The sequence below is a fragment of the Heptranchias perlo genome, chromosome 9 (genome assembly GCF_035084215.1).
Source record: "Heptranchias perlo isolate sHepPer1 chromosome 9, sHepPer1.hap1, whole genome shotgun sequence".
NCBI lineage: Eukaryota > Metazoa > Chordata > Chondrichthyes > Hexanchiformes > Hexanchidae > Heptranchias > Heptranchias perlo.
The window spans coordinates 1,410,965-1,433,517 of record NC_090333.1 but is presented as its reverse complement, the minus strand read 5'-3'; the positions used below and the strand labels follow the sequence as shown (position 1 = coordinate 1,433,517).

Here is a 22,553-nt window from a genome sequence, read left to right as displayed (position 1 = left end):
TTACAAACTTTAAAATGCACCCAAGTCAAACTTCTGAAGGAACTTTGGCCCAGAATTTTGCTGGAGTGGGGCATCTCACGCTGTGCCCTGTTAGTTAGACTTGTTCCTGCACCCAAAATGTTTTTGCGCCCTAACTTGCTGGAAGCGCGAGCTGGTAACGGAGATTTAAGGATTGAGAAAGAAACAGAGGAACGACGGAGAAGGAAATAGGGTGAATTAAGGTCAAATTAGATACAGAAAGAGAAATAAAGAGAGGGAAAGAAAGATTGGACTAAGAGAGGAAAAAAAAAGAGACAGAAAGGAAAAGTTAGAAAAAACTTAAAATTTAATATTTAAAAAACCTCTAATGAGACTCCACAGTTTCAACTCTTCCCCTTCTGGGCCGGAGAGGTTGAGTGGCATTGCGGCAACATAATTCTCCTCATTGAAAGGGTCCTTATGCTAGTGAGTACCAGCCCTAACTTTCTGTGGTGAGTTTAATGGGCAATTAATGTGCAAATGCAGCAATTTCATGAAACTCACGGGGAGGTTGAGGGCGAGATGCCGTTTTCGCGAGGCTAACGGCGGAGTGATACAAATTGTCCAGCAATTTGTGGCGATTCACAGGGTATCTCTTCCTCACCACAAGTTGCTTGGACGATTTACATATTAGTAATGGTAAGCGCCATTAAACTCACATATCTTGACAGCAAAGTCTGGCCCAATGTTTCTTTTTCAAATAACAACAATGCTTTCAAACGTCACGTTATTAACAGCCTCATTATACTGTTTGGAGCTAAATTGTTCTCAGGTGGAAATATCTGTCTGTGGAGACTGCCTGGCTGTGAGGCAGTCTGCTTCATACCTTTTCCTGAGACCCATGAGGTACATCCGCAAACGATCTGGGTCCAGGCAGGAGTTTCTTGCTGCCTGCACTAGTCTGGTGGCCAGGTGATGCATCGCTCTTCGTTGCAGAGACTCGGGAGTCTTTCTCTGTTTACGCTACAATTCAGCAAAAACAAGTGAATTATCACAGAATCAACTGGGGTACTTAAAAGATTTAATATCAATTCACAAACGTACCGGCCTTTCGTGTTGGCTGTGGATCAATGGGTAGCACTCTCTCACCTCTGAGTCAGAAGGTCGTGGGTTCAAGTCCCCAATCCGGAGACTCGATCGAGCCTATAACCTAGGCTGACACTCCCAGTACCAATACTGAGGGAGTGCTGCACTATTAAGAGGTGCCATCCTTCAGATGAGACGTTAAACCCAGGCTCTGTCTGCCCTCTTAGGTGTATGTAAAAGATCCCATGGCATCATTCGACCATGATTGGTGGGGGGGGGGGGGGGGGGGTTCATTATCACGCAGAATAATTTTGTACAGATCTGAATACACTGGTATTATACATATCACCTGACAGGAAGAAAACTGATTGAGGAGGACAGTCCTCAAGTCTCATTAAGTCACATGACAGAGTGCTGGTGATAGAGGAAGAAGAATTCTCTTAGGTGATATTGTAAAATTATGTAGTTGTGTGCATTATGGGGCCATAACTCCACGGTCCCAGCAGCGCTCCTGCGGTGTAAGTTGGGTGAAGGGAGTCCCGTCGAGGGCAGGATCTAGGGATGCCTCGGCTCACAATCCTTCCCGTCTCCAACTCCCAACCAGGGGCCTGGAGTGGGCAGGACTCCCCCATCTGTCCCAAACACGGCCTCTGATGTCAGAGGGGGTGGGGCCGAGGAGGAAATTCGCATGCCGAGGATTTCTGGCCTCCGTAATACCACAGTGTGATTTCGACACATACATTTTTCTACAATGTTGACTGCAATACATTGATCTGCAATCTCTGTTACGCAGTAATTGCAAATAAAAGGATGTGTATCATTTTCCCGCATGATGTACCATCTATTAAACGACAAACATTGCTCTGTAACCCTGGTTTTAATCGTGCTTACCCATATCTGTCTGGTGATGTGAGACGTGATTTCCTTCGCGTCGAGTACAATCGACGGGGGAAGAGATGAAACTTCAGCAGCTTTCAAACCTCACGCAAAAAAAAATCAAAGAAAAAGACATTAAGCAACAGGAGAATAATACAGCATCTGGTATATTCACAGCAGTGTTATTTGGGGCTCATGGGTCACGAAAGTTTTCTGACTAAAACACTACCACCGATATCTGATTACACGGAATATGAAATAAACAAATTTAAACACTGAAGTAACTCTGGCTGTGAATTTAGTTGCAAAAATATCTTTATTACCTGTACCACTGTGTTACTTCTTCAAATTGGTTTAGGTTAACCCCCCCCTCAAATAAGTGAATACTTTTTAAAATTCATTCTTGGGATGAGGGTGTCGCTGGCAAGGCCGGCATTTATTGCCCATCCCTAGTTGCCCCTTGAGAAGGTGGTGATGGGCCTTCTTCTTGAACCGCTGCAGTCCATGTGGTGATGGTTCTCCCACAGAGCTGTTAGGTTGGGAGTTCCTGGATTTTGACCCAGCGACAATGAAGGAACGGCCGATATATGTCCAAGTAGGGATGGTGTGTGACTCGGAAGGGAACCTGGAGGTTAACGGTGTTCCCATTCACCTGCTGCCCTCGTTCTTCCAGGTGGTGGAGGTCGCGGGTTTGGGAGGTGCTGCCAAAGAAGCCTTGGCAAGATGCTACTGTGCATCCTGTAGATAGAACACACTGCAGCCACAGTGCACTGATGTTGGAGGGAGTGGGTATTTATGTTGGGGGAGGATGTGGGTGTTTATGTTGGGGGAGGGAGTGGGTGTTTAAGGTGGGGGAGGGAGAGGGTGTTTAAGGTGGGGGAGGGAGTGGGTGTTTAAGGTGGGGGAGGGAGTGGGTGTTTAAGGTGGGGGAGGGAGTGGGTGTTTAAGGTGGGGGAGGGAGTGGGTGTTTAAGGTGGGGGAGGGAGTGGGTGTTTAAGGTGGGGGAGGGAGGGGGTGTTTAAGGTGGGGGAGGGAGGGGCTGTTTAAGGTGGGGGAGGGAGGGGCTGTTTAAGGTGGGGGAGGGAGGGGGTGTTTAAGGTGGTGGAGGGAGTGGGTGTTTAAGGTGGTGGATGGGCTCTGAACCTGGTTAGTGGTTTTGCAGCAATCTGAAGTTGTTACATTGGAGCCTTAAGTCCCTTTATCATTTTCTTTACTTTTCTCCTCTCCTTTGTTGCTGTGCATTTCCGCTTGGTGTGAGACAAGACAATAATGGGCACATTTTCCTGCTGCATGTTCCACTACAAATCAGCCATGAACTGACTGAATGGCAGAGCAGGCTGGAGGGGCTGAATGGCCGACTCCTGTCCCTTATGTACAGAGCAGCGATGATCTGACTGAATGGCAGAGCAGGCTGGAGGGGCTGAATGGCCGACTCCTGTTCCTAAGTATAGATCAGCGATGATCTGACTGAATGGCGAGTCCGGCAATGTACCTTACCATAGTTCTTCTCCTCGGTGTAACCTTTGGAGAGAATGTATGTGTAGACGATCTTATTATAGTTTCCAGTGTTGCTTCGATTGTGCTGAACTTCGAAGTGGTTGTTTTCCACGTTGGGATACAAAGCATCCAGCTGACAGACTTCCAGGAAGTGAGTGGCAAACAGTGTGAATGCCTGAATGGAGAGAAAGCAAAGGGTTTGTTCCGACTGACCAAACCTCAAACCAAACCACCTTGGCAAAGACATCTGGTGATGGCGGATATATATTTCCCTCTGCTCATAATGCTGTGGCTCAGTGGTAGCACTCTCACCTTTGAGTCAGAAGGTTATGGGTTTGAGTCCCACTTCAGGGACTTGAGCATAAAATCCAGGCTGATACTCCCAGTGCAGTACTGAGGGAGTGCTGCACTATCAGAGGGACCGTCTCTCAGATGAGATGATAAACTGAGGCCCTGTCTGCCCTCTCAGGTGGATGTAATAATTCCATGGCACTATTTCGAAGACAAGCTGGGGAGTTCTCCCTGGTGTCCGAGCCAATATTTATCCCTCAACCACTCTCACTAAAGCAGGTGATCTGGTCATTATCACATTGCTGTTTGTGGGACCTTGGTGTGTGCAAATTGTCTGCTGCATTTCCTACATTACAACAGTGACTACACTTCAAAAAAGTCCAGGCTGTAAAACGCTTTAGGACATCCTGCGGTCGTTAAATGCAAGTTCTTTCTTTATAACACTAGCGAGAAAAGTTGGAAAATCTGCCTTATACTCGTGCTTAGATTTCCGCTAAGGTTAATGATCGAGGACAATGCACCCAGAATAATTCCTAGCAGGGCGAGTGATTTGACATGGCACAACATCTCGCACATTTCTACAGCGATCACAGGTTACGGAAATACTTGCATTAGCTCATCACATCTATTGGGGACACCCCAAAGTTGCTTCACAAACAATGAATTACTCTGAAGTTCACAGACTGTTGTTATGCAGCAAACAAAGCAGTTATTTTGCACATAGCTAGATCAAGATGATTAACTAAGCTGATTAACTTAATCGCAGTATTAATTGCGTCAGCCCGTGACTCAGTGGTAGCAGAAGAGCAGGGGAGGTCTCCCCGGTGTCCTGGGCCAATATTTGTCCCTCGTTGTTTGTGGGATCTTGCTGTGTGCAAATTGGCTGCATCACAACAGTGACTACACTTCAAAAAGTACTTCATTGCGCTAATGCGCTTTGGGACGTCCTGAGGTCGTGAAATGTGCGATATGAATGCAAGTCCTTTCTTTCTTTAACTAGTTGATCTGTTTTTCGTTGAGGAAGCAATATGGGCAGGGAACCACAGCTCTTTGCTCTTCCTCCAATAGTGCCGTGGGATCTTTCACATCCACTTCAACCAGTGCAACAAGCGGACAGGGTCTCGGTTTAATATCTCATCCGAAGGATGGGCACTGCCTAAAACGCAGCTCTCTCTCAGTGCTACTGGGAGCGTCAGCCTGATTTAGATGCTCAAGTCCTGAAGTGATGCTCTAACCCACATTCTTCTCTCTGATGCGGTTGAGAATATTACCGACTGAACCAACCTGACACTTGGAGCAATCTGCTGCCAAGCGCTGCGGTTTTGTATAAAAGACCTTGAGGAGGTAGTGAAAATAATAGTTTAACAAACCATTTGCTGCAATAAATTATTTGCTCTACACAACCTGCTGTAACATGTTATTTCAACTTATCCTCCAATATAAGTGTCAGCCCTGGCTCAGTTGGTAGCACTCTTGCCTTTGAGTTAGAAGGTCATGGGATCATATTCCCCCTGCAGAGACTTAGGCCCCAATTTTACCAGAGAGGCGGGTTGGCAGTGGGGGGGCGACTGGGCGCGTGGGTAACCCGCCCAGTGAAATCCGTCCATTCCCCACACGATCGCAGGTAAATTGAAGCCACTTAACATGGCTTCCGGGTGTCGGAAACCTGCGCAGTGGGTGGACTGCGCACCCGCATCACAGGCTGTCAGCTGGAGGAGCTCTACTTAAAGGGGAAGTCCTCCAATGACTGATCCTGCAGCAAAGAACCACACAGCACCATGGAGCAGTCCAGGGGAAAGGCTGCCCCCAGGTTTAATGATGCCTCACTCCAGGTCTTACTGGATGGGGTGAGGAGGAGGAGGGAGATCTCCTACCCCCGGTGGACGGGAAGAAGTGGCCTGCCTCTGCCACCAAGAAGGCCTGGCTCGAGGTGGCAGAGGAGGTCACCAGCAGCAGCAACGTCTCCTGCACCTGGATCCAGTGCAGGAAGCGCTTCAATGACCTAATTAGGTCAGCCAAAGTGAGTACACTTACTCATTTTCCTACACTCCGTCTTCCACATCACCGCCCCCAACCCACAACTCCTTCTGCACTGCCAACACTACTATATCACATCACTCCTCACACCCACTCAAACCTCATCCTCAACTTACCTGCACTTACTCACCTCCACAGTACTCATCCCACCATTACCACTCAACCCAATCCTCATACAATCTCATGGCTCTGTCTCACACTCACCCTCTGATGCATCTCTTTCACGGTCAGCCTCACCCAAACCAATGCATTCAGCGATTGGCCACGTGACCATCCTTCACTCACGCCACTCTACTTTCTCCCCTTATAGAAGAGAGCCCAGAATGCACGGGAGAGGGCGAAGACTGGAGGGGGGTCGCAACATCAGGTCGTCCTCACGGACGCGGAGCAGGAGGCTCTTGAATTGAACCGCACCCTCGAGTGCCTGGCAGTGCGGGACGCCAAGACTGCCACCCGACAAACGGCTGGTGACAGAACTTTAACATGCAGCACTCACAATAGCAAATGATGTTAACATGCCTTGCCATCTTCAGCACCTCAACATCTGTCATCATGCTTAATATTGCCTTCTGTTCTCTTAGAGGGCCTTCAGCGACTGCAGTGATGGCAGAGGGCGATTACTCAGAGGACCTGCCGGCCTCTGAGGGGGCACCGTCACATCTGAGCGAGCCATCCACCAGTGCAGATACAAACAACTCGGTGGGTCCCCGTCCTCACTTAGTTGGGGTTGCACATGGTGAGTCACCACACACATGAGCATGAGCAGACACTGGTGGCAGGTGCAGCTGTGGAGAGTCCGCCTCAGTGGAAGCATTCTTCTCCAGGCTCTGCTCAGCACAGATGCTGAACCCTGGGGGCCATCCTTTAAAAGGAGAATGATCGAGGGGCAGCAGCACATTTGCGAGGAGCTGGAACAGGTGCCACGCGCATTCTCCACAATCGTGCAGAGGATGGAGGAGTCCAAGTCCGGCATGAGTGGAATGGTGACACAGCTACAGGAGGGGTTCTCTGAGATACTGTCACAGGGATGTGAGGGCATCTCTGAGATAGTGTCGCGGGTAAGTGCAGGAATGTCTGCGATGGAGGGAAGGCTAGCCTCCATCGAGCTTCAAGCACGGCTCACCAATGAGTCCATTGAGGCCATGACAGCGGCCCTTCGGACTCAGGGTGAGCAACTTTCTGCGCCTTAAATAAGCAGGCAGATACATTAGCACTGGCCTTACAAGGCTTCACACATGTCCTCCAAACTGTCGTCCAGCAGGGTGGTAGGAGTAATGTGGGCCTGGCCCAGGAGAGGGATGATGGCGAAAGGGGACATGGAAGTGGGGATGCCACGTCTCACCCGTTACCCCCCTCTCAACCAGTACCTGCATTGCTGCCTCCTCTCCAGGTGGTCGAGTCTGCCGCTGCACAGGTGCAGGTGGAGCAGTCTTTGGAGGGGCCCTCAAGGGCACCGAAACCCAGAGGGCGTAGGCCTAATTGGTCAGGGCATGAACAAGAGCAACCTGCCACTACCTCTGCTGCAGCCACAGAGGAAGCACCACGTAGAAGTAGTCGGAAGCGTAAGGCAAAGGTTTTGTGAGCAGAAAAGGGATGCACAAGGGTGTTTGATGGTTTGTCATGTTTTTTATTTATATTTGATTTTTGTTCAACCCACATTAAATATTATTATTGTCACCACTACTGCCACATCTTGGCCATTCTTGACTGGCTTGTGCAATAAGTCCCTTTCATGAGGTTCACCATGAACACCCACACTTGATGCCACCCATTGGGTCACTCTACAGTGAGTGTATATGTAGTTGCATGACTATTTTGTGTATGGGGCGGGGGAGGGGGCTGGTGTGGCCGTTCCTCTGTCCAGGTGGTGAGGACTGGACTCTTCACACTGTCTGATGTTGGGAGAACCGTTCACATATCAGTGACTCCCTGGCCTCACGAGCAGCCAGGTGAGCCGCTGTTCTGCCCATAGGTTGCTCCTCCTCCTCTGCCTCCTTCTCCTCCTCCTCCTCAATGTGGGTGGCAGATGTGGATGGGGCCTCCTCCAGCGGCACCCCTCTCTGTTGTGCCATGTTGTGCAGGGCACAACAGACGACTATAATGCGTCCCATTCTGTCTGGTGCATATTGAGGCGCTCCCCCAGAACGATAAAGGCACCTGAAGCAGCCCTATAGCATGCTCAATAGTACACATGGTAGCGATGTGGCTGTCGTTATATCGGTGGTGGTGTTCCTCAGAGGTGTCATGAGCCACGTGTGCAGGGGGTGTCCCTTGTCCCCGAGGAGCCAGCCCTTGCGGGCGTGCGGTGCGTGGAAGAGGGGCGGGATGTTGGATTCCCGAAGGATGAAGGAATCATGGCAGCTGCCAGGGTATCTGGCGCACACGTGAAGGAATCTCTTGCGGTGGTCACAGATGAGCTGAGTGTTGATGGAGTGATAGCCCTTCCTGTTGATGAACAGTCCTGGCTCGTGTGGAGGTGCTCGTATTGCTATATGGGTGCAATTGATTACCCCCTGCACCCGTGGGAAGCCAGCCACAGTGTGGAATCCCACTGCCCTCTCCGTCTGGCTAAGGTCATCCACGCCATCGGTGAAACAAGCCATCGGTGACCTGCCTTATGCACTTGTGTGCAGACAACTGAGAGACCCCGGCGATGTCCCCGGTGGCACCCTGGAACGATCCAGAGGCGAAGAAGTTGAGGGCAGTGGTGACATTGACAGCGACAGGTAAGAAGATGCTGCTCGGGCCAGCTGGGAGCAGCTCGGCATGGAGGCTGCAGATGTCCGCGACTACCTGGCGACTGACTCTGAGCCTCCGTACGCACTGCTCCTCAGAGAGGTCCAGGAAGCTGAGCCTCGGTCTGTAGACCCTGTGGCGGAGGGTAGTGCCTCCTGCAACGCTGCTCTCTCTGTTGTTGCCCTCCCTGCTGTTGTGCAGGTGCCTGTGGCGCAGCACTGTGTTGTGCAGATCCATGTGGCAGAGGTGGACGGCGTGCCAGGTGAGGCTGATGATGTTGCTCGTCCTCGGATGAAGTGATGAATGCAGCCATGCGCCCCCCCCACCATCCTGACGGTGTGAGTTTGAGGGGGTCCGCAAAGTACGTAAATGTGTTTGAACAGCAGAGTTTAGGGTATAAATTAATAATTTTGAGTGGAAAGACAAAGGTGTTGCAGCCAAAACTTTGTCTGAAGTGACAGAGTGCCCTGCTGCAATAAATGAGGTTTTCTCCCCACCTGTCAAAGAATCCTTTGCATCTCCCACTGGCTGCTGACTGAAACACGTCTGCTCCAACAGGGAGTGTTTCCCACAGCACAGGAAACACGCTGAGGATCCTTCAAAGTTGCACCCCTGCCAAAATCTCCAGTCAATAAGGTCTGTCAAGTACCTCAAGTATCTAAATAAATATTTAAATTATCATCCCGCCGGCTTCAATTGCCAGTGGGAGTCCCGCATGCGGGAGCTGCGGCGCACCCGAACACGTCATTGGGGAACCTGGAAGTGAACGGGTTGGAGCCGGACTCCGGACCTGCTCCGGGATTCCACCATTTTCGGAGCATCCCCGCCCCCAACGCACCCGCTCGGCCATCTGAAAATCGGCCCCTTAATCACATAATCCAGGCTGCCCCTTCCAGTGCAGTACTGAGAGTGCTGCACTGTCGGAGGTGCTGTCTTTCAGATGAGACGTTAAACTGTCTGCCCTCTCAGGTGGATGTAAAAGATCCCATTGCAATTTTTGAAGAAGAGCTGGGGAGTTCGTCCTGGTCCAGATTATCTGATTATCATATTGCTGTTTGTGGGATCTTGCTGTGCGCAAATTGGCTAACCCGTATCCTACATTACAACAGTGACTACACTTCAAAAAGTACTTCATTCGCTGTAAAGTGCTTTGGGACGTCATGAAAATATAAATGCAAGTATTTCTTCCTTTTAAACATCTTAATGACCAAAACTTTTACCTTGAAACTGAGCAGGAATTCACAGACTGCATGGCAGATACCAATGCCTTCCTCAGTACTGGTCCCTCTACCCAATTCATCAATTATAATGAAAGATTTATCAGTGACATTGTGCATGATGTATGTTATCTGTAAGATAAGAAGCACAATTTATCTTTTAACAATCACCCAATAACAAAAATACATGACTCTTAGCTATTGTCTGACAGAATCCTAAGTTGTTTAAATATAACATAGATACTGGTACACTGGCGGTTTCAGAGAGAGGTGACCAGTCTGATTTCAGGGATAAGTGTACAGTTATACTGTCACTTTGTGTTGCTGCAAAGCGGTTTACATAGAATTACATAGAATGTACAGCATAGAAAGAGGCCATTCGGCCCAACTAGTCTATGGCGGTGTTTATGCTCCACACGAGCCTCCTCCCACCTCTCTTCATCACACCCTATCAGCATAATCTTCTATTCCTTTCTCCTCATAAGAACATAAGAAATAGGAACAGGAGTAGGCCATATGGCCCCTCGAGCCTGCTCCACCATTCAATAGATCATGGCTGATCTTCGACCTCAACTCCACTTTCCCTCCTGATCCCCCTATCCCTTGATTCCCTTAGAGCCAAAAATCTGTTGATCTCAGACTTGAATATACTCAACGACTGAGCATCCACAGCCCTCTGGGGTAGAGAATTCCAAAGATTCACAACCCTCCGAGTGAAGAAATTCCTCCTCATCTCAGTCCTAAATGGCCGACCCCTTATCCTGAGACTATGTCCCCTGCTTCTAGACTCTCCAGCCAGGTGAAACAGCCTCTCAGCATCTACCTTGTCAAGCCCTCGTAGAATCTTATATGTTTCAATGAGATCAGCTCTCATTCTTCTAAACTCCAGACAGTATAGGTCCATTCCACTCAATCTTTCCTCATTGGACAACCCTCTCATTCCAGGAATCAATCTAGTGAACCTTCGTTGCACCGCCTCTAAGGCAAGTATATCCTTCCTTATAGGTAAGGAGACCAAAACTGTTCACAGTACTCCAGGTGAGGTCTCACCAAACCCTTGTACAATTGCAGCAAGACTTCCTTACTCTCATACTCCAAACCCCTTGCAATAAAGGCCAACATACCATTTGCCTTCCTAATTGCTTGCTGTACCTGCATGTTAACTTTCTGTGTTTCATGTACAAGGACATCCAAATCCCTCTGAACACCAACATTTAATAGTTTCTCACCATTTAAAAAATATTCTGCTTTTTCTATTTTTCCTACCAAAGTGAATAACCTCACACTTCCCCACATTATACTCCATCTGCCACCTTCTTGCCCACTCACTTAACCTGTCTACATCCCTTTGCGGACTCTTTGTGTCCTCCACATAGCTTACTTTCCCACCTAGCTTTGTACCGTCAACAAACTTGGATACATTACACGCGGTCCTTTTTTCTAAGTCATTAATATAGATTGTAAATAGCTGAGGCCCAAGCACTGATCCTTGCGGCACCCCACTAGTTACAGCCTGCCAACCCGAAAATGAGCTGTATCTTCCTACTCTCTGTTTTCTGTCCGTTAACCAATCCTTAATCCATGCTAATATATTAGCCCTAACCCCATGAACCCTTATCTTGAGTAACAACCTTTTATGTGGCACCATATCGAATGCCTTTTGAAAATCCAAATATATGACATCCACTGATTCCCCTTTATCTACCCTGCTAGTTACATCCTCAAAAAACTCTAATAGGTTTGTCAAACACGATTTCCCTTTCCATAGCACAGAAGGGGGCCATTCGGCCCATTGTGTCTGCGCCGGCTCGAAGAACAACCAGGTGCCCATTCTAATCATTAAACCATGTTGACTCTGCCTAATCATATTATGATTTTCCAAGTGCTCTGTTACCAGTTCCTTAATAATGGATTCTAGCATATTCCTGACGACTGATGTCAGGCTAACTGGCCTGTAGTTCCCTGTTTTCTCTCTCCCTCCTTTCTTGAATAGCAGGGTCACATTTGGTACCTTCCAATCCACTGGGACCGTTCTAGAATGTAGGAAATTTTGGAAGATCATAACCAATGCATCCACTATCTCTGCAGCCACCTCTTTTAGAACCCTCGGATGTAGGCCATCAGGCCCAGGGGATTTATCAGCTTTTAGTCCCATTAGTTTCTCAAGTACTTTTTCTCTACTGATATTAATTACTTTAAGTTCTTCACTCTCAGCAGATCCTTTGTTTCCCCACTATTTCTGGTATGTTTCTTGTGTCTTCTACTGTGAAGACAGATACAAAATATTTGTTCTACACATCTGCCATTTCCTGATTCCCCATTATAATTTCTCCTGTCTCAGCCTCTAAGGGACCAACGTTTACTTTTGCTACTCTCTTCCTTTTTACCTACTTGTAGAAGCTCTTACAATCCGTTTTTATATTTCTTGCTAGTTTACTTTCATATTCTGTTTTCTCTCTTATCATCAATTTTTTGGTCGTCCTTTGCTGATTTCTAAAACTCTCCCAATCCTCAGGCTTACTACCCCTCTTGGCAACATTATATAGGCCTCTTCTTTTAATCTGATACTATCCTTAACTTCTTTAGTTAGCCACGGGTGGATCACTTTTCCCATGGAGTTTTTATTTCTCAATGGAATGTATATTTGTTGAGAATACTGAAATATTTCTTTAAATGTTTACCATTGCTTTTCAACCATTTCCCAATCTACCTTGGCCAACTCGTCCCTCTTACCTATGTAATTGGCTTTATTTAACTTTAAGACTCTAGTTTCGGACTTAAGTACATCACTCTCAAACTCAATGTGAAATTTTATCATATTATGATCACTCTTCCCCAGACGATCTCTTACTGTGAGATTATTAATTAACCCTGTCTCATTCGCAACCCCTCAGGTAATGAAGCTGTCGCTGCCCGCATGCAGCAAGACCAGGACAACCTCCAGCCTTGGGCTGATAAATGGCAAGTAACATTCGCACCAGACAAGTGCCAGGCAACGACCATCTCCAACATCAGAGAGACTAACCACCTCCCCTTGACAATCGAAGGCATTAACATCGCCGAATCCTCCACCATCAACATCCTGGGGGTCACCATTGACCAGAAACTTAACTCGGTGAGCCACATAAATACTGTAGCTACAAGGCACAAGTCAGGAGTGTGATGGAATACTCTCCACTCGCCTGGATGAGTGCAGCTCCAACAACACTCAAGAAACTCGACATCATCCAGGACAAAGCAGCCCACTTGATTGGCACCCCATCCACCACCTTAAACATTCATTCCCTCCACCATTGGTACACCATGGCTGCAGTGTGTACCAGTTACAAAATGCAATGCAGCAACTCGCCAAGGCTTCTTTGACAGCACCTCCCAAACCCACGACCTCTACCACCTAGAAGGACAAGGGCAGCTGGTGCATGGGAACACCATCACCTGCCCGTTCCCCTCAAGTCACACACCATCCTGACTTGGGAATATATCGCCGTTCTTTCATCGTCGCTGGGTTAAAATCCCGGAACTCCCTAACTAACAGCACTGTGGGAGAACCTTCACCACACGGACTGCAGCGGTTCAAGATGGCAGCTCACCAGCACCTGCTCAAGGGCAATTAGGGATGGGGGATAAATGCTGGCCTTGCCAGCGACGCCCACATCCCATGAATTAATTAAAAATAAAGATAATAGATCCAAGCTGCCGGCTTCGGCCTTGAAGAGAAGTTAGAACAAGCTAAATTGGAAGCCTATGATTGGTCAACCAGAGGGTATGACATTTTGACAGCCACTCAATCACCCCTTGCCCACGAAATGTAAAGATAAGTGGGCTGACTCTTCTTCCTTTGTCTAAAGAGATACACAACGCCTCATTGGCCACCTCGCCCTTTAGAAAGATCCCGATAGGGTAAACACCTGTGTCAGTAACAGCCCCTGTGCCGTCCCCCAAATGTAGCATAAAAGAGAGACCCCTTTCTAGAGTCAAGTTATAGAGGACAGAAAAAAGGTACCTAGCAGGTAAATGAGAACGAGAGTACGTGTATGAGGGAACGTGGAATGGAGTCGAGGCTTCTAGCCAAAGGACAACTGGTTGATATAATTCTCAATTGTGCTTTGTAAACTACTGCTTCAATACTGTACGGTATTGATTCTTATTGTACTAAATAAAGTCATATGGCTATTAACCATTATGGAGTCAGTCTCGAACAATTGAACTGAGATTCAAATAGACTACAGGTGGCAGATGGAGTATAATGTGGGGAAATGTGAAATTATGCACTTTGGTAGGAAGCATAGAGAAGTAGAATATTTTTTAAAAGGTGAGAGACTAAGAAATGTTGGTTCAGAGGGATTTGGGTGTCCTTGTACACGAATCACAGAAAGTTAACATGCAGGTACAGCAAGCAATTAGGAAGGCAAATGGTATATTACCCTTTATTGCAAGGGGGTTGGAGTATGAGAGTAAGGAAGTTTTGCTGCAATTATATAGGGATCTGGCATACTCCTACTCCTATTGCTTACGTTCTTTTGTCTTAACACTTTCCACAATAAACGTTAATTATCATCAACAGGATATTTTAATATTCTCCTTTAAAAAAAAGGTTTTGCACCTCTTTCATCTCCTTCATAAAGGTCGATGAGTTGGTTTCAATGTCATCATCTACACCTATCCTGGTAAAGATCTGATCGGCTATTCGGAACGAGGCATACTCGGCTGGAACGAAGGAACCTAGCAGGGAAAAAAGGGCAACTTGTTTATCGCTCCTCCGATTTCTCCAGATTCCTCAGAGCGAATATACATTTACACTTTCTTTTAGAATTATGTGAATTACATAGTATTTGCAACACAGAAACAGGCCATTCCGCCCAACCGGTCTATGCCGGTGTTTATGCTCCACACGAGCCTCCTCCCACCCCTCCTCATCTGAACCTATTACCATGTCTTTCTATTCCTTTCTCCCTCATGTGTTTATCTGGCAGCTCCTTAAATGCATCTACACTATTCACCTCAGCTACTCCTTGTGGTGGCGAGTTCCACATTCGAACCACTCTCTGAGTAAAGAAGTTTCTCCTGAATTCCCTATTGGATTTATTAGTGACTATCTTACATTTATGGCCCCTAGTTTTGTCCCCCCCCCACCCCCGCAACATGTGGAGGAAACATCTTCCTTACATCTACTCTATCAAACCCTTTCATAATATTAAAGGCCTCTATCAGGTCAGCCCACAGCTTCCTCTTTTTTAGAGAGATTAGCTTCGAAAACATTAAATGCATTTGTAGGAAATTTCTTTGTCTACCTTTGCGACCTGCTTAACAAAAAAGGTGCAGTGACTCCTGATGCAAAGTGTGCAGGCTGGATGTCAGGAGAGGGCAGGGTGGGGGTTTGACTGTGATGCCCTTTCACCTCCTGGTGGAATAGTATTCAAACACTTGCTAGCTTAGCTCATGTATGAAGAATGGCTTGTTGCGCAAGACAGTGCCTTGAAGAGAGGCAGTGGGGAGAAAATTAAAAGAAAAAAAACTCTTCAGTTAAGAATTTCAAACCCTTAATCTTTTAATCGCCCGCTCTGCATTTGAGTGAATGCCCCCCATACAGCCAAGTATTAAAATGACTGAATGTTCAGTGTACCAGTCAATGTGAAAACTATTTGCTAAATAACTTGCTAGGAACGTCAGTCAACATGCTCCTCCACCCTGCTGTGTATTTCACTTAATTCTCTCGCTCTTTGATATTCCAATTCAAAACACAATAAATTTCCTCAGTTCAACTCATTGAAATTCTTGGAATATCATGGCCTTCACATACCAGTGTTTTCAGATTTTTAAAAATATAATTTATTGGCGGGTAAACAGGGGGGACACATGAAGTTAGGAGAAAATGATTTCTAATGATAGTTTAGAAAAATGTTACTTTAACTTCACACACAAGAAGTAAATGTACCCAGGATCTTGAAAGTTGTAATTTAAATTTTTAAAAACTTTTTATCATTATTTGTTTTTGGAATGTGGGTGACACACGCCCCCCGGTTACCTTGAGAAGCTGGTGGTGATTCGCTGCAGTCCTTGTAGTGATGGGGCTCCCATAAAGGTGTTAATCAGGGAATCCCAGCACACTGACCCAGCCATGATGAAGGAGCAGCGATATTATGTCCAAGTCTGGACACCAATCATCACAGGTGGTATCACATGGGTCGCCCGTTATACCCTCCCCCCGCCCGTCACAGTCCCCACCCGATATTGCGATTCGAGCCTGTTTTGCACCCCCTCCCCATGTCTAATTTCACCCCCGCGGAGCTCCTACTCACCAATCTGTGCTATAATCTGACACAGAGCAATTTGTTTCAGATAGGTTGACTTCCCACTCATGTTGGGCCCAGTGACGATGATGAAGTTGTTCCCATCGGAGATGTAGGTGTTGTTGGCCACAGGTTTCTCCATCGATATCTTTTCAAGAATAGGGTGTCGCCCCTGCTTAACAGCCAAGGTGTCAGTGAACTCCGGACGAACTAAAACAAAACAAAAAAAGTGAAAAAACCAGGCCGGATTTTGATATTAACTCTGTGAATTTCCCAAAGGTGCCAAAACCCCAGATAGACACATAAGAGGGTTTCCGCCCATCTTCCACTGAAGTTAACGATGGCCGATCGGGAAAACCCATGAGCAACAACATATCTGTACAGAATGTTACTACCCTCATAATTATTAATTGCCGAAAATTGCTAAGGTCGGAGCAGACATTCAAATGCACATCTAATCAGTTCCTTGTCATAGAATCACATAGCACAGGAGGAGGCCATTCGACCCATCGTTCCTGTGCCAGCTCTTTGAAAGAGCTATCCAATTAGTCCCACTCTTTCCCCACAGCCCTGCAATTTTTTTCCCCTTCATGTATTTATCCAATTCCCCTTTTGAAAGTTTCTACAGAATCTGCTTCCACCACCCTTTCAGGCTGTAGCTGTGGAGGCAGGGGGACAATTGGAGCTTTTAAGACTGAGATCGATAAGATCTTTGTTGGGTAAGGGTATCGAGGAATATGGTGCAAAGGCGGGTGAATGGAACTAAGGTGCCGATCTGGCACGATCTAACTGAATGCGGAGCAGGCTTGAGGGGCTGAATGGCCTCATGTTCCAGGCCAGGGTTGGGGTCCTACAATTGGCTTCAGCATCCCAGGGCTGGGACAGGAAACAACAGCCACAGTTTCCACTCCTGATTGTTCTCTAATGAGCACAAGTGTGAGTATCAGAGAGCAAGTTAAGGTTTGACTGTGATACCCTCCTGCAGTCTAATAGCTTGCCCACACTCACTGTCCAGGCTCACATATGAAGAGTGGCAATTAGGACTAGATACCAGAGGGTGCCTGACATGCATGGAATCATACAGCATGAGCCAACGCCTTCAGGAGGGAGGTCAGAAATTACATTAAAAATCATTATTATTGAATCATCATTTTTCGAAAACGTAACAGAAACAGAAGCACCGTACAGTTAATTGTCAGAAATCCGATTACGATTGAATTTGTGCACAATTGCTCATTTGTCCGAAAATTATAGTAAGTTGAGTTTGTTTCTCTTACACTTATTTTGCACACTACTATTTACAATACAAACAACAACAAAAAAAACCCTTGCCATAGTCAGAAAGCGTGCAGGTGTGTGCGAAGGATAGCAACATGTCCAACATGGAGACCGCATCAGACAGCTTGTACAGGCAATGGATGTGTTTGTAGATCTCACTCAGGAGTTTGCAAACCACCCTGGAGAAAGACAAGAGACAAAGAAAATGATTACGTTTGGGTTAAGGTCAGCAACATGAGTATTCTTAATTATTGGGTCGTGAAAAATGAGTAGCAGAAAACACACTGCCGGAATACTAAGATAATACTAATCTAGTCAACTATAAGACCATAAGAGATCGGAGCAGGAGTAGGCCATTTGGCCCCTCGAGCCTGCTCCGCCATTTAATGAGATCATGGATGATATGATTTTTACCTCAACTCCACTTTCCCGCCCTTTCCCCATATCCTTTAACTCCCTTGCTGATCAAAAATTTGTCTAACTCAGCCTTGAATGTATTCAATGACTCAGCCTCCACAGCTTTTTGGGGTAAAGAATTCCAAAGATTCACGACCCTTTGGGAGAAGAAATTCCTCCTCATTTCCAAATAAGGCAACCCCTTATTCTGAGACTATGCCCCCTAGTTTTAGATTCCCCCATGAGGGGTAACATCCTCTCAGCATCTACCCTATCGAGTCCCCTCAGAATCTTGTATCTTTCAAGAAGATCTCCTCTCATTCTTCTAAACTCCAATGAGTATAGACCCAACCTGTTCAATCTTTCCTCATAAGACAACCCTTCCATACCCGGAATCAATCTAGTGAACCTTCTCTGAACTGCCTCCAATTCAAGTATGTCCTTCCTTAAGTAAGGGCACAGAACTGTACGCAGTAATCCAGTTGTGGTCTCACCAGCACCCTGTACAGTTGTAGAATGACTTCCCTGCTTTTATACTCCATCCCCCTAGAATTAAAGGCCAATATTCCGTTTGCCTTCCGGATTACCTGCTGCACCTGTAGGTTGACTTTTTGTGTTTCATGTACGAGGACACCCAGATCCCTCTGTAACGCAGCATTTTGTAGTATTTCTCCATTCAAATAATATTTTGCTTTTTTATTTTTCCTCCCAAAGTGGATGACTTCATATTTTCCCACATTATATTCCATCTGCCAAATTTTTGCTCATTCGCTTAACCTGTCAATATCCTTTTGCAGACGCTTTGGGGCCGATTTTCCGATGGCCGAACGGGTACGTTAGGGGCGGGGGGGGGGGCTCCTAAAATGGCAGAATCCCGGAGCGGGTTCGGAGCCCGGCTCCAACCCGCTGACTTCCAGGTTCCTCAGTGACGCGTTCGGGTGCGCATGCAGCTCCCACATGCAGGACTCCCGCCGGCAATTAAAGCCAGCGTGATGCTGCTTTAGATAGTTAGTTAGATACTTTAAGTACTTGACAGACCTCATTGAGTGGAGATTTTGGCAGGGGTGCAATTTTGAAGGATCTTCAGCGTGTTTCCCGTGCTGTGGGAAACACTCCCTGTTGGAGCAGACGTGTTTCAGTCAGCAGCCAGTGGGAGATGCAAAGGATTATTTGACCGTTGTGGGGGGGGAAACCTCATTTATTGCAGCAGGGCACTCTGTCACTTCAGACAAAGTTTTGACTGCAACACCTTTGTCTTTCCACTCAAAATTATTAATTTATACCCTAAACTCTGCTGTGCAAACACATTTACCTACTTTGCGGACCCCCTCAAACTCACACCGCCAGGATGAGGGGGCGCCATGGCTGCATTCATCACTTCATCCGAGGACGAGCAACATCACCAGCCTCGCCAGGCACGCATCCACCTCCGCAACACAACACAGTGCTGCACCACAGGCACCTGCACAAAATAGTCATGCAACTACACATACACGCACTGTAGGGTGACCCAATGGGTGGCATCAAGTGTGGGTGTTCATGGTGAACCTCATGAAAGGGACTTACTACACAAGCCAGTCAAGAATGGCCAAGACGTGGCAGTGGTGGTGACAATGATCATATTTAATGTGCTATTAACAAAAATCAAATATGAATAAAAAAACATGACAAACCGTCAAACACCCTTGTGCATCCCCTTTGTGCTCACAAAACCTTCGCCTTACGCTTACGAGTACTCCTACGTGATGTTTCCCCTGTGGCTGCAGCAGGGATTGTGGAGAGTGCGCGTGGCACCTGTTCCAGAACCTCGCAAATGTGCTGCTGCCCCTCGATCATTCTCCTTTTAAAGGATGGCCACAAGGATTCAGCATCTGTGTCCAGCTGAGCAGAGCCTGGAGAAGAATGCTTCCACTGAGGCAGACTCTCCACAGCTGCCCCTGCCACCAGAGTATGCTCGTGCTCACGTGTGTGGTGACTCACCATGTGCAACCCCAACTAACCGAGGTATGTGTATCTGCGCCGGTGGATGGCTCGCTCAGATATGACGGTGCCCCCTCAGAGGCCGGCAGATCCTCTGAGGAATCGCCCTCTGCCGTCACAGCATTCGCTGAAGGCCCTGTAAGAGAATAGAAGGCAATATTAAACATGATGACAGATGTTGAGGTGCTGAAGATGGCAAAGCATGTTAACATCATTTGCTACTGTGAGTGCTGAATGTTAAAGTTCTGTCACCAGCTGTTTGTTGGGTGGCAGTCTCGGCGTCCCCAATGGATAGGCACTCGATTGTGCAGCTAAATTCAAGAGCCTCCTGCTCCGCGTCCGTGAGGACGACCTGATGTTGTGGCCCCCCTCCGGTCTTTGCCCTCTCCTGTGCATTCTGGGCTCTCTTCTCCTATAAGGGGAGAGAGTAGAGAGGCGAGTGAGGGATGATGACGTGGCCAACTGCTGAATGCATTTGTTTGGGTGAGGCTGACGGTGAAAGAGATGCATCAGAGGGTGAGTATGAGACAGAGCCATGACATTGTATGAGGACTGGGTTGAGTGGTAGTGGTGGGATGAGTACTGTGGAGGTGAATAAGTGCAGGTAAATTGAGGATGAGGTTTGAGTGGCTGTGAGGAGTAATGTGATAGAGTAGTGTTGGCAGTGCAGAAAGAGTTGTGGGGTGGGGGCAGTGATGTGGAAGATGGCGTGCAGGAGAATAAGTGTACTCACTTTGGCTGACCTAATTAGGTCGTTGAAGCACTTCCTGCACTGGATCCAGGTGCGGGAGACATTGCTGCTAGTGCTGACCTCCTCTGCCACCTCAAGCCATGCCTTCTTGGTGGCAGAGGCAGGCCACTTCCTCCCATCCGCTGGGTGGAAAATCTCCCTCCTCCTCCTCCTCACCCCATCCAGTAATACCTGGCGTGAGGCATCGGTAAATCTGGGAGCAGCCTTTCCCCTGGGCTGCTCCATTCTGTACTTTTGGTTGGTTGAAGCAGGAGCAGCATTGGAGGACTGCCCCTTTAAGGAGAGCTCCTCCAGCTGACAGCCTGTGATGCGGGTGCGCAGTCCACCCACTGCACAGGTTGACGACGGGAAACCCGGAAGCCACTGTAAGTGCCTTCAATTTACCCGCAATCAGGTGGGGAACGGACCGATTTCACTGGGTGCGTTACCCACACGCCCAGTCCCCACCCCCCCCCCCCCCCGCTGCCACCCTGGTAATATCGGGGCCTTTGTGTCCTCATCGCAACTTGCTTTTCCACCTATCTTTGTATCATCAGCAAATCTGGCCACAAGACACTCTCTGTTCCTTCATCCAAGTCGTTGATATATATTGTAAATAGTTGAGGCCCCACACTGAGCCCTGCGGCACCCCGGTAGTTACAGATTGCCATTTTGAAAATAACCCTTTTATCCCGACTCTTTGTTTTGTTAGTTAGCCAATCCTCTATCCATGCCAGTATATTACCCCCAACACCATGAGCTCTTATCTTGTGCAGTAATCTTTTATGTGGCACCTTATCGAATGCCTTTTGGAAATCCAAATATACTGCATCCATTGGTTCCCCTTTATCCACCCTGCTCGTTACTTCCTCAAAGAACTCTAATAAATTTGTCAAACATGATTTCCCCTTCATAAAACCATGTTGACTCTCCTTGATTGTATTATGAGTCTCCAAATGTCCTGCTACTACTTCCTTAATAATGGATTCGAGCATTTTCCCCACGTTAGGCTAACTGGTCTATAGTTACCTGCTTTCTGTCTCACTCCCTTCTTGAATAGGGGCATTACGTTTGCGGTTTTCCAATCCGCTGGGACCTTTCCAGAATCTAGTGAATTCTGGAAGATTACAACCAATGCATCCACTATCTCTGTAGCCACTTCCTTTAAGACCCTCGGATGCAAGCCATCAGGTCCAGGGGACTTGTCAGCCTTTAGACCCATTAGTTTACCTAGTACTTTTTCTCTAGTGATAGTGATTGTTTTTAGTTCCTCCCTCCCCTTTTCCCCTTGATTTTCTACTATTATTGGTATATTATTAGTGTCTTCTACTGTGAAGACAGATACAAAATATCTGTTCAATTCCTCTGCCATTTCCTTATTTTCCATTATTATTTCCCCAGTCTCATCCTCTAAGGGACCAATGTTTACTTTAGCTACCCTCTTCCTTCTTATATACTTGTAGAAGCTTTTACTGTCAGTTTTTATATTTCTTGCTAGTTTACTCTCATAATTTATTTTCTCCCTCTTTATTATTCTTTTAGTCATCCTTTGCTGGTTTTTAAAGTTTTCCCAATCTTCGGGCTCACCAGTAATCTTTGCCATGTTGTATGCTTTTACTTTTAACCTGATACCATCCTTTACTTCCTTAGTTAGCCATGGTTGGTTCACCCTTCTTGTGGAGTCTTTCCTCCTCACAGGGATATATTTTTGTTACGAGTCGTAAGATATCTTTTTAAATGTTTGCCATTGCTTATCCACCATCATACCATCTAACCTGTTTACCCAGCCAATTCCGCCCTCATTCCTTTATAATTGCCCTTATTTAAGTTTAATACAGTAGTTTCAGACTCAAGATCCTCACTCTGAAACTGGATGTGAAATTCTATCATGTTATGATCACTGCTTCCCAAGGGATCCTTTACTTTGAGATCATTAATTAATCCTGTTTTGTTACCCATTACCAGATCCAAAATGGCCTGTTCCCCGACGTATTGGTCTAAGAAACAGTCCCTAATGCACTCTATGAACTCCTCCTCAGGGCTATTTTTGCCAATTTGATTTGTCCAATCTATGTGAAAGTTAAAATCGCCCATGATTATTGCATTACCTTTTTTACAAGTCTCCCTTATTTCCTGATTTATATTTTGCCCTACAGTGTAGCTACTGTTAGGGGGCCTATA

At 46.9% G+C, this 22,553-nt stretch overlaps 1 protein-coding gene across 1 annotated transcript in view; it reads right to left on the bottom strand.

The window, feature by feature from the left end:
- Positions 1–786: 786 nt before the first annotated feature.
- Positions 787–22,553, bottom strand: part of msh4 (mutS homolog 4) — a 69,361-nt gene continuing 47,594 nt past the window's right edge. Inside the window, exons 19-25 of the mRNA XM_067990848.1 lie at positions 17,321–17,445; positions 15,998–16,198; positions 14,302–14,420; positions 9,702–9,830; positions 3,418–3,592; positions 1,936–2,024; positions 787–981 (exon numbers count right to left, since the gene is read on the bottom strand). Coding sequence (XP_067846949.1) covers positions 787–981; positions 1,936–2,024; positions 3,418–3,592; positions 9,702–9,830; positions 14,302–14,420; positions 15,998–16,198; positions 17,321–17,445 — 1,033 coding nt within the window. The remainder of the gene's footprint in view (positions 982–1,935; positions 2,025–3,417; positions 3,593–9,701; positions 9,831–14,301; positions 14,421–15,997; positions 16,199–17,320; positions 17,446–22,553) is intronic.